Source organism: Nelumbo nucifera, chromosome 7 (genome assembly GCF_055504915.1).
Source record: "Nelumbo nucifera cultivar China Antique chromosome 7, China Antique-T2T, whole genome shotgun sequence".
Classification (NCBI taxonomy): Eukaryota; Viridiplantae; Streptophyta; class Magnoliopsida; order Proteales; family Nelumbonaceae; genus Nelumbo; species Nelumbo nucifera.
The window spans coordinates 60,025,019-60,038,160 of NC_142655.1; the positions used below are offsets into that span (position 1 = coordinate 60,025,019).

General features: G+C 35.9%; 1 protein-coding gene and 1 pseudogene across 1 annotated transcript; one reads left to right on the top strand and one right to left on the bottom strand.

Annotated features, from left to right (window-relative positions):
- Positions 1-288: 288 nt before the first annotated feature.
- On the bottom strand, positions 289-8,448 carry LOC104599860 (aspartic proteinase NANA, chloroplast-like). The gene is made up of 2 exons (XM_010262600.2): positions 7,695-8,448; positions 289-1,311 (listed from the first exon to the last, which is right to left on the bottom strand). Exons 1-2 carry the CDS (start codon positions 8,324-8,326, stop codon positions 501-503), a joined length of 1,443 nt encoding a protein of 480 aa, XP_010260902.2. The 5' UTR covers positions 8,327-8,448; the 3' UTR covers positions 289-500.
- A 3,008-nt stretch (positions 8,449-11,456) lies between these two features.
- On the top strand, positions 11,457-12,465 carry LOC148790530 (D-glycerate 3-kinase, chloroplastic-like; annotated as a pseudogene).
- Positions 12,466-13,142: the final 677 nt, after the last annotated feature.

Genomic DNA, 13,142 nt, shown 5'->3' on the forward strand with positions numbered 1-13,142 from the left:
AATCCAACCCAATCCAATATAAATTTATTACAGACGGATCAGATTCAGTCTAATCTAATAAATATTTTGAACTGGGTTAGTCCAATCCGTCCAAAGTGGTTTTGGACTGATCGCCATCGATACCCTTAGTCGGGACACCTTGGCCCGAGAGATTCTTATGGCCATTAAGATATTCATCATTACTTACCATTCCATAGTCCATACCTCTGATCGAATTCTTTTAACTCTATATTATTTTTACACATTATTACGCTCCATTTGTTTGCAGTGCAATAATACAAATGTATATAAATACGAATCAAAGTGTAACTTCTGGTTCATAAGATTATTGCTTTGGGCTTTTATTTTACTTCATTTTTAAATTCTTTTAATTAATTGATTATATATATATATATATATATATGTATAATTAATTATATATATATATATATATATATAAAAAGGAAGGAAGGAAGGAATAATTATATTGGGTACGTACGTATACATGGTAGCTGCTGGTGCTAGGTGCAATCAGCTAGTGCATAGCCGAGCTTGCCATTTATGAGATCAAATTCCCAGAGGTAACCCTGTTGCATGAAGCTGCCGATGAGGGAGTCGGCAGGCCAGGGTGTGGGCATGAAGCCAAGACACCTACCGCCCTCACCGGGGTTAATGACATAGTTCTTGACGGGGGGTTCAAAGGTGGCCCCATCGGCGAAATGGATGACTAACTTGGGCACCCTAGACTCATCAAATGTAGTAGTGTTATCCACAATGACACAGTACTCCAGACCTGTGACGGTCACCGGCGGGTAGCCCTCGAGGGCTGCCTTGAGAGCATCGACAATGGGGCGGTAAGCCATTTCCGGCAGTGCGAAGGCGCTGGTGCCGGAGTCAAGAATGGCTCCATATCCCATCTCTACATCCCATACATACGGTGGAATATCTAGCATAACACCACCGACGGAGATGCCACGCACGTTCAGGGCGTAATGGGTACCCACTTTGCCCAGCACCAGCTCCGTGTATTGCATTTGCATCTTCTTGTTGTCTTCTCCAAACACGATATAATTGGACACATTCCTGCTGCTCAATACATCCATCAAGGAGTATGAGAATTTGCCACCCAATTGCATGGCTGCCCTGTAGGCGAAGGAGTAAGGGCTGTATCCTAACCCTATTATGCCATCTGCCTCTGAGAAATCGGTGTTTCCAGTGGGATCCGTGCATCCGATCAACACTTGGTGGATTCTCGTGTGCCCTTTGTTTCTGCGCTTTACTGTTACTGTTTCATTCGCGAAGAACCCTATCACTGTTGTACCACCTGAGTAACTACACATTAATTATAGATTTCATCAAACAACATTTTATTTTTATGTACGTAATCTAGCTTGCTTTCAATTCCCTAGCTACAGATTACATATATTTACTATTTATTAGAGTTATTAATTACTTATATATATATATATTCTCTGATAATTAATGGGAAGATGCATGGTTGCCTTTGTGATTTAGTGCTTGCCCAATGGTGCAACGATGAATATATAGACTCCGGCCAACTATATCTAAAGACTTCGATTTACTCGATTTGCTGGATTGCGATTTATGTCTTAGGTGAGTTTGAACGATTAATTACAAGAACAATACAATTGGTGGGTTTACTCGATTTGAATCTGCAACTAGGATTTCTGGCAATCAACGAGGGTAATGGTGATGGATATGGGACAAGGTATTCAAGAGTACTAGACTCTGGTTTGATCAAGGAGGGAAGGACAAAATGAAAACTGAAGAGTGGGGAAAAAAGGAAAGCGGAGGGGGGAGAGAATGGCCGTAGTCGGGCTGATAACTGGTTCAATTCAAATGGTAGTGGAGGGTGTGACCTTTTATTCAGTGATGAAAATTGGAAAGTAGGGCTGGGTTTGATCCGAGACGAATATTTGGTTATTCAAGTTCAGCTGACCACTAAATTATGAGGTTCAAGTTCGATTTGAACTGGAGACTTGAAGTCGAATTCGACTCGAATCAAGAGTTCATAAGTTCGAGTTCAACTCCACTCAAACTCAATTGTGAATCAAACATTTTATAAAAATAAAAAATTATTTTTATTATATTTGTAAAAATAAAAAATAAAAAAAATATAATTTTTATAAATATATTATATCTATATTACTTTAAAAAGTATGAATATTTCTAGATTTTCTGAAGATAAAATTTACCCCTCTATATTTAAATTTATTAATAAAAATGAGGGCAAATAGGGTAGTTGGTTATTGATATTAAATTAGTTGTAAATAGGTAATTTCAAGATATTCAATGCATTCAATTCTCTCTCTCATTAAATACAACATTTAAGGTATTGATTTGCATTCACCATCATTTAACCATATATTTAAGTTTTTTTTTTGTTTTTTCTCATCATTAAATTCTATAATTAAATCCATACATAATATATTAATAATTTTAATAACATAAAAACTTATACTTTAATATCTACTTAGAAAAAAAATATTTTTTTCATCTAGGTGGTGGTAAGAAATTAAACAATTTGGGTCAAATGGGTTAATCCGTGTTGCCACAAAGAAATAATAAAGTTCAAAAATATATAAAATGCAAAAATATGGAAATTAAAAAATGGGAACAATTTTAACATCATTTATTTGACATATTAAACAATAATAAGTAGATAAACAATGTTTTAAAAACTGATCCAGGGGCTGACCCGCTTTTGCCTTCGGGTCACAAATCACCGATCCGACTATCAAGGTCAATCGTGTCAAACCACTATGTGCCAACACTATATATGTGTGTTTGTGTGCATATGTGTAAAAATACATATTTTATCAATAAATAGTTTAACTATGCTTTATATATATTATAGTTTTGTTTTACATATATTTTATAATTATGTTTTACATATATTACATATAGTACATGTATTATGTTACATTTGTTTATGTTTTTAAATCATATTTTAATTTTTTTATTTATAAAAAATATTAAAAATTGCAATTTGGGGCTAAAAGGGTTTTTTTCACGAAAATAGCAAGGCAAGACACCTAAGGCCCTTGGGACATGTAGATCTTAAAAAGGTTACTCAAAAAAAAAAGATAACCCCAATCAGACATCGGAGTGCAAAGTTATGGCTTCCAAAAGTTTGCATATAATTAAGTGCACAACCTGCAATCTAGTTACTAGGTCGAACAGGGCAATGGTTCAATTGCTCGGGTTAAACGGTTTTTAACTAAAAGGGGGAGAGTCAACAAAACCAAACCTAGGATTAAGGCGAGTGACGGTTCGAACAATTCAATCGCCTAGTTCAACTATAGGTTGAAAACATTGATGATAAATAAGATATTTTTTTTTTATTAATGATGAAAATGAAATGTAAACTTTAAAACCAATTAGAAGTAAAACTATTTTCCAATTATCTCTCATTAAATCTCATATCTAAGGTATATTCTCTTATTAAATCATATATTTAAGATATATTTTTCTCATCATTAAATTATACTAATTAAATCCACAACATTAATTTTAATAATATAAAAATAAATATTTTGAAAACAAAATCATTTTGTTCCCTCTCGATGATGGGTAAGTAATTCAACCATTTGGGGTTAAATGCGTTAATAAATAATGCCATAATTATATAATAAAAATAAAATAAATAAAATATATAATACAAAAAAATAATTGGGCATGTCACTAATATTGTATATTCATTATACTAAACAAAAATAAGTATGAAATATAAGAATTATTTTTATAAATGATGAAAATGGAATGCCAAAATTAAAATTAACATAGAAACGAAATGATGTCATAGTCAAATAATAAAATTTTTAAAAATAGAAAATACAACGAATCACAAAAATAAATGTTACACATAAGATATAATGTTATATATTTATAAAAATTAAAATATTGGGTACATCTGTAATATTATACATTCATTATATTGAACAAAAATAAATATAACACATAAGATATAATTTTATCAACAATAGAAATGTAATACAAAATTTAATGCCAACCTAGAAATCAAACTTTTTTTGGGTCGTGGTTTAGTGGTTTAGGTCAAATGGATTAATCGATGATATGATAGTTAAATAATAAATATTTAAAAATAATAAAAAAGTACAAGTAATCAAAAGAATATATAAAAATTATGTATTAATTATGTCAAACAAAATTTAAGTGTGATAAGTAAAAAATATTTATATAATGTAGATGAAATATAGAATTTAAAACTAATCCTAAAGCAAAGTTATTTTTTTATCTAAATGGTGGGCCAATGATCTAACTTTTCAAAATAATGCATGATGTTATAATTGAATAATAAATATTTAAAAAAAGATAAACACAAATAATATAAAAAGTACAAAGTTTTGTCAAAGACATTTCGGAGCATTAAAACGCGATAGTAGTAGTAGTAAGGGAAAATTCCCGATAGGTACCTTGTACTTTAGGCCGAGTGCCAATTAAGTACCCGAACTTTAAAACGCGGCAATCTAGTACCCAAACTTTCATTTTGGGACAATCTAGTACCTACCACTAATAAACCGTCAGTTATGTATATCATGTGACCTTATGTGTGATTCAAGACTTTTAAAAATGTCAAAACTACTCTTGGACACTGTTCATCATCTTCTTTCTCAAGAAAATGAAATGGAGCCCAAACACACTGTTCATCAACTTTTTTTCTCAAGAAAATGAAGATTAGGTTCCGGGAACCCAAATCTCTTGATGGAGGTGAAGCCTCCATCCACCACCAACCAGATGTTCTTCGCTGCATCGAAGAATGCTTGTAACAATGGCTTCGACCATGTTTGGTGCCACCCCAACATCGTCACCGAAGAAGCTTTTCATCAACAGTCTAGTAATAGGCCCTTAACCTTACAATATTGGGGAGCTTAACACGTACGATCACCTATATCTCCGCTGCAAATTCTTTATACCTCTGTCCTCCACCTTCACCCAATCTCCTCACCGCCACCGAAACATGCAACTGCAACTGTCAGAATCTTTTCTCTTCCAGTATTCCTCTTCCCCTTTGTTCGAACATAGTTGCAACGGCGATGGCACCCCTCTCAGTCCCTTCTCTCCTCTTCTCTTCTTCTTCTTCTTCTTAAGCCATGTCTCCAAAGCTCACTAATTCAGGACCATTAATGTTCATTCTCAAAAGTTGTCCACGTCAGCACAAATGCAGCTCAAATACTATTCATCTTCTTCACAAAGAAGTAGAGCGGCGACAGATTTGAACATTGTCGTAACATTTGTCTTTTTGCATGCCACTTAATGGTTGGTTAACGCCGGGTAGTAGATTGTTGCAAAATGAAAGTTCGAGTATTATATTGTCGCGTTTTAAAGTTCATGTACTAAATTGGCACTCGGCCTAAAGTACAGGGTACCTATTGGGAATTTTCCCTAATAATAATAGTAATAACTGTAATTTAAAATTTCTACACGTGCACATTTAGTACAAGTATTTAAGTTTATTTTTAGTCATATTATTACTTTTATTAGTTTTCAATTTATATCTTAACCATGATATATCTAAAATTCAAGTAATTAATATGAAAAAATTTCATACATGCAATGCATGTGCCTATGTGTATGTGTTTATATATATATATATATATATATATATATATATATATATATATATATATATATATATATATATATATACACATATATGTATGTATGTATGTATGTATGTATGTATGTATGTATGTATGTATGTATGTATGTATGTATGTATGTATGTATGTATGTATAAAAGCTCGATTAAGCCCGAAAGCCTGATGAACCAAACTTTATTGGGCTCGAGCTCGGCTCAATTAGCAAACTAGCCTATATATTGGGCTTGAGTTTGGCTCGAAGCTCGGTTTAAATCGAACTGAGTCAAACTTTTCACAAGTTGACCTCGAATAGCTCATAAAAAGCTTGGCTTGTAGCCACTCCTATTGGAGAGGATGGGATGATAGAGAGAAAGGAGAAGTGAGAGAGAGAGAGAGAGAGATGGTGATCACCACTTTGGTAAGGTGTTTAGAAGATCTATTCACTGATGTGCTCAAGTGGAGAGAATGGAGTTTCTAGCTTGCAGTGAAATTTGAATAGGGGTGATTGGAATAGATTCAATGGCGTGCTCCATCTGCTTCGGTAATGGCTTTCATCAATGGTAAGGTTGGACATGTTGTTGGATCGTTGTTTCTTTTGTTTAGTGTTCGGTGGAGAAGACAATGATCAGTTGAAAGAGAGAGAGAGAGAGAGATGAAAGTTTGGAATCGGAAGAAATCATAGCCTAGCCATTGTAACTAGAGCCATCACTTTGGTTACAACATTTTGTATTACCATTGATAGGTTATCATGGATTGTAATGATGCGGCAAATTTGGAATTATGATAAAATGTATGATGCACTTGATATCACATGTAAATGGTCTTAAAAGTTTCACTAATGAAAACCATAGGGTATATTTAAATAGTGTAGGGGGTGTTCTTTTTCTGGATTTTGAGAGGGGGAAAAGTTGGTCAATGGGGTTTTGATTTCCATTGATAAAAAATCCCATGTTCTATTTTCATATTTATGTGGGGATCAGGGAAAGTTTATTTTCCTGGGTATCGGGTAAGTGATACCCGTCTCCTAGGTGGGTAAATAACTTTCCCACCTTGGAAGAAATTTGTCAACACTTGAAAGGGACAAAAATGCCCCTTGTAATAATGGATTTTTATGAATAAAATGGTCATTGCCTTATTTACATGGGAAATAAAAGAACATGGGTAAATACAGTTACCCGAGTAAATCTTTCCTAGGAAACAATTACCTGGGTAAGTGCATTTACCCCCGGGTAAGTAACTTATCGAAATGCGAACGGGGCCTTAGTGAAAACACGGGGTATATCAAGGGCTCATTTGGTTTTGGGTTAAGATTGGAATTGGAATTCCCTAGAATTAAAATTGGAATTGCCTATTCCCAATGCTGTTTGGTTTAGACTAGAATATGAATTGGATTCTTAGACATTATTGTTTGGTTCATTTGGAGTCGAAATCAGAATCAACCAAAAATTTTCAATTTTGTATTAGTTTATTAATATTTTATTACTATTTAATAATCAATATCTTAGTACTTTATTATTAATTTATTAACATTTTATGAATATATAGTTATTATTTTATGAATATTTTATTATAAGTTTATTAATAATTTATTATTTTATTAATTGTTTATTAGTATTATTTTATTTTACTTGAATAATATTTTATTAAAATTGGGGTTTTTTTGGTAAGGAATTCTTTACTTTTAGGTTATGTTTGGTTTGAAGGAAAAGGTAGGAAAAGGAAGGGAAAGACAGGAAAACCTATACAAGGTTTATAAAGGTTTCCCTACCTTTTCCTTTCAATCCCTGCAGTTTCCTTCAAACCAAATATAGCCTTAGAGAGACTGTAGAATAGGAATCCCATTTCCAAGGAGGGCCTAGAATGGTCGCTTCCCCATGTGGGAAAATTCCATTCCAAAAAAAAAAATGAGAATCAAAATGTCATTCCAACCAAATACATGGTTGGAGTTGGAAAATGGATGGTTCTGATTTCGATCCCAAACAGGAAACAGCTATTCTTAATTCCTGTTGCTCCAGAGAACCAAACAGACCCTTTAAATGGTAATTTGGTGGCCTTAACCTTAATATTATTGTAGGTGTACCGTGTACGTACCTCATGTCATACCAACATGGGCTTTTGCGCTTTGGACAGTAATCGTAGTAGGCATTGAATTCTTGCAGACCCACCTGGCACATTTCTGAGGAGCACGGGATTGATCTTATGGAAGTCGACTTATCGGCGTCGAAGATCCGACGACGACGGTGTTTTCTGCTACAATCAGAACAGTTATGGATGCAGTTAGCCCAAGTGAGGGCGCTCCCTGTGTCTGTAATCAGCAACAGCCTCTGAGGTGGAGTCCCTACTCGAAATGTAGTCACGTAGGAATTTGTATAAGAATAGCTTCCAGAGTACAACTGCAGTTGTACCGATGAGGGGAGGGAGAGGACCTGCCGCTTCTGCTGCTTCTCAGTCGTCGTCATGTTCACCACCGCCTCTGCAACCTTCCTCCGATGCTCTCTCATACGAAAAACCATCTCTATGCGTTTCTCATCCAGTCGAATAAGTTGTTGTAATCGTTCCATCGGAGATTCCGGCGCCTTCACGCCCGTCTTCTTTTCGAACTTGGGATGATGCCTGTGAATCATGTTCAACCGTATTGACTCCTGGCAAACTGACGGTACCCAGAGGAAGCCATTGACATTGAGGAATACTAACAACAACAAATACGGATACAGGGGACTCATTTGGTCTCCACCTCCTTCGATCCCCAACGGAGGACGGAGGAGATGAATTCAACATACAACAACGAATAGAATGAAAATTAGAGATTGATAGATAGATAGAGAAAATGAAAAAAAAAAAATAGATATTTCACTACTACTAATCAACGGTTAATTTGGACGAATCGAAGAAACAACTCAAACAAGGAAGAAGCTGTTAAAATATTTCAAATTTAGAATAGTTAGCTGTCAACGGTTCGTCCTACCAACTCAACATGTCTAATAATTAATTAAATAAGGACGTTGACCATATCTGTGATTTTCTCTTCTAAAACTCTATTGTTCCAAATAACGTGCCTTATCTCTCTCTCCATCTCTCCCTACCACCTACACCATCGTAGGTTGGAATTTAACAGCACAAATGCCACAATATGCCACAGCTAGGTTGAGGTTCAAATTAATATCATGCTTGGCCTAGTGATCAGCAACCTCCATTCTTGAGGATTCAACTGCGTATTTCCATGTTTAGGGGGCGTTTGGTAAATCTTTTAGTGTTCTTCAAAGTTTGAAATATCAAAGTTGGTCTTTCTTTATTTAACAATAAAAGACAAGAAACTAAAATAGACTTATGCCCTAAAAGGCTTATGGAAATTTAAAATGACAAAAAATGTAGGGGTTTTTATAATTCAGTCCACCCCTAGGGTGGAGCTAGGATTTCTAGGGGTGGACTGAATCGTGCCTGTGGATTGATGCCACATTCATGGGCAGGATGCGGTCTATATATGGGGGCTACTAGTAGACTAGGAGGGGGCTGTAATTCAGATTTTTGAGGTGGATTGCAGTCCACTTAAGCTTCATCTATCTATTTGCACCTAAATCATTCATTTGACGTATCCATGGACCATAATAGACTAGGATAGTTACCAAAAGGGCCTCTTAATTTACTCTGCTTTGCTTGTTTACACAAGTTATAGATTGGTTGCTCTATTTGAAGACATAAAGAAAGGGTCATTTTGATAAAGCTCAACTCAGCTAAGACCTAAGAAAGAAGGTGCACAAACAAATTGTGTTGGGACCTTGAATGCACGAGAACTGTGCGAGGCAGTGACGGGTTCTGCGAGGGAACGATTGGCTTTGAGAGGGAACGTTAGCTCGGGGCTGGTGTGAGCGGAGGAGATTCGAGAACAATATCCGGTGGGAGTGACTTGCAGCGGCAAGCATGGAAGCGGTTGAAGAGATAAGGGAGACAAGGATTCAGGAGGAAACGTGAAAGGTCTTAGTCAAGAAGACACTAAAAAAGGATGGACTGTACGCAAAGGTGCTAGCTGATAAACCCATGAATGTTGCAGGAGTTATTGACCAAATCAGGAGTATGTGGCGGTGGAACAAGGCTGAAATGAAAATGGAGAGGGCGAGTGACGATATTATGTGGATTCGTTTTCTAGGGAAAAAGATTTGAAAAAAAAATTGAGAGGAACCGTGGACAACCAAAGAGTATCCTTTACTTCTTCAAAATCAATCCGATGAGATGTTGGTTTCGAAAGTATGCTTCAACTCCATCGGCCTGTGGATGAGGATTCTAATGTTCCAATGGCATATTAAACAAAGGAAACAACAAAGCTCCTGGCCAAAGAAGCAGGTGAGGTTCTGGATGTGAATCCAGAAGAAGGAAAGCTGAGGAGAAGCAAAGATGAATGGAATAAGGGGTTAAGAGTTAGGGTGAAAGTAGATACAAGGAAACCCTTAGCAACAGGCTCCAAAGGACTGCTTGCAGATGACAGGGAATAATGGTTCCCCTTCCAGTATAAGCACCTCCCTGTGTTCTGTTTCAGATGTGGCCTCCTAGGTCATGTTGAAAAAAATTGCAGGGTAGAAAAGCCAAACCAGAAGGTACTGGAGGAGCTGACGGATAGATTAGGCGCGTATAAATTAGACCAAACAAAAATTCTTGAAGGATATGGGCCTTGGCTTAAAGCTGATGTTGGAGATCAAAAAGACCGTTTCCTGAATGCAGGTGGTCGAGTGAAGGAAGGGATCGAGAAGACCCAAAGAAGAAGTCAACAGATGGACCACAAGATCTGGTCAATGAAGGCAAGGTTAGAGATGATCCCCAGGTTTAGGAAATTTCCTTTCGAAGCAAGCAAGATAACCAGGAGTCGCATAAGGGGATAGAACTGGTTGTTTCCAAAACTCCAATTAGATGCGGATTTTTTGGGGAAGAAGAATGTGAAGGTGCTTTCAAGTCAAACCCAAAAGCCTTCAACCAAAATTTCAAGGTAATCTTATCATTGGAAAGTTTCTTCCGGTGAAGTTTCACGGTGCCTACAGGAAGCAAATGGACTAGAAGGAAGGTGGGAGGCAATAGTAGACATGCTTTTTCCTTTCCGGGTAATGGTGTAAGTAGTTCAATTGCTGAGATACTACCGATGGAACAAGAAAAAGGAAAAGAAAAGCCCACAAGGCAAGTCTTACTAGATTCGGAAAGCAGTCTTGAGAAGTCAAAATCTCTGATAATAGGACAGACATGCAAAGTGAAGTATTTTTCTGAAGCAGAATCTGAAGCTTCAGCAGAAATTGAGCAAGAAAAGGATTGTTGGGAAGAGGGGATAACAAAAATGGGTTCGGATCCGGGTCAAGAGATCCTGATCCTAGAAAATATTTCTAACCCGAATCCAAACCCAAACAACCCTTCAATGCGAAATTCAGAGATTGTTGCTGCTACCCTAGCGAAAAGAACCACAGAATACACTGAAGATGTGCACGAAATGATAGAAGTTCAGAAGGAAAAAAGATGAAGCTTGTAGCTGAAGAGGAAAGCGATGGGATAGAGAAGGAAGTTATTAAGTTCTTCAATTGTGATCTCAATCAATTGTCTGCGCAGAACTTCCAGCTGTCTTCGCCAACTTCAGATCAAGTAAGCCTAAACTTTTTCTGTGACATGTTTGAACTATATTACTTTGAAAGAAAAAACAAAGCAATATTAACTCTTGACTGCCCTATTTTAATTAATTTTTATAATAGAGGAGCTGATGACCTACGAGAAGAAGAAGAACCAAAATTTCCTACAAATATTTGTCATTGTAAAGGCATAAACCTGACTAGAACAAAACCTTTGGAATATCTGCTCTGTAAGCTAAAATATTTTAACAATACAATGTCTCATGCAACACCAACGGTTGTTTCCTCTGTGCAGGAATTTTATGAGTTTGCATGCTCAGGTCCTCTTGTAGAGAAACTGGGTCTGACCCCAAAAATAATTGCAAAGACTTTTCATAAGTGGTTAAAATGTGGGCTTTACCTCTACAAATTATTTCAATTCAATGAACTTAACCTATCAATCCCTCAGAAAGCCAGATTTTATCACTTTTATATACTGGTGTTCTTCTGGTGTGAAGATCAAATTTTCCATCACAGATCAATAATGTTCAAGGATGCAGAAGATATCCCTCCTTTAGTGGTATAGATATCCTTTTGGACAAATTGTTTTCCATATTTCCTGATCACTGTCCATAAGTATGCCAATGCATAAACAGCTCATATAGATAATTTATGTTTGTGGTACAGATTGGTTTCACTGCTCCACAAAGAAGTGGGAAGACTACACTTATTTCTACTCTAGATTATCTTTTATGATGCACTAGAAGGTTGGTTGCAAACTAGTGCAATATTTTATATAAACTTTCCTTTTTAGAGTGAAGACTATATGAAAAATATGGAGTTTCTGAGAGCTATAATTAAATCTTAGGAAATATGCAACAATATCAATAGATGATTTCTATTTGATAGTTGAGGATCAGGTAATGATCATTTATAGTTCATTTAATTATTTTTCCCCCTCTTCAACTCAAACTTTTGTTTCTGGTTTGATTTTATTGTAGGCTGAATTGTGAGAAGAAAATCTTGGAAATGCACTTTTAGAGGTAGCAACTGAAATTAATGCCTTCCTTTGACATTTTAATTATTCTTCTCTTTAACTTGTTAAAAGTAGATATAAGGGATTTGTTCTTTCAATTTTTGTCGATTTTTGCCTTCATCAGCTTTAGGGGAATGTTGGAAGTCATGATCTTCATCTCTCTATTGAAACACTGGTGGACCTATGCAAATTGACAAAAGAAGGTATGTATGTCTCAACAGTCTGCATTACTGCCTTCGATGATTTTTAAGGCTCGGTTTGGAAAGAGTGCAAATACAAATATATATTGTACAGTGCAAAATTGACACTGTACATATTTGTATTTGCACACTTCCTGAACTAAGAAAGTGTTGAATAGTGATTCAAACTTAGTGGGAACATGGAATAGTGCTTCAAACTTAGTGGGAATGTTGAGTAGTGCTTCAAACTTAGTGGGAATGTTGAATACTTAGTGGGTGAATTACTTCCTAGTTGTTAGGCATTATTTTTGAGTTAGTGGACCATGTTTATCCACTTTCTAGTTTAATTGCTTATTTTTAGCTAAGGTTAGTTTTGCTGTAAGCCTATTTATTTGGACCCCAAACGTTGCTTTTTGAATATGAATAGAATTGGTTATGTGGCTTTGTTTTTTTTTTTCAGCATAAAATTTCAATCTCCCAACAATTTCTTTGGTATCAGAGCCAGGTTCGGTCTTTATCTGGGCAAAGGGTAAAGAAGAGAGAAATTCCTTCATGGCAAGCAACGGAACCAATTCCTCAACTCTGCCCCTAAGTCTAGTCTTTAAAGAGGAAAATTATCATTTTTGGAGCCTCAAAATGAAGACCGTGTTCAAGTCTCAAGAGCTGTGGGACTTGGTGGAGAAGGGATTTGAAGACACAAATCCGTCCGAGCCCGATCAACGGTTGCAAGAAACCCATAAGAAGGATG

Excerpts from the sequence above, each read along its gene's own strand:
- LOC104599860 (XM_010262600.2), bottom strand. The coding sequence starts at position 8,326 with ATGAGTCCCCTGTATCCGTATTTGTTGTTGTTAGTATTCCTCAATGTC. Across the intron at positions 1,312-7,694 it reads CCATGTTGGTATGACATGAG|TTACTCAGGTGGTACAACAG; the intron begins GTACGTACACGG and ends ATTAATGTGTAG.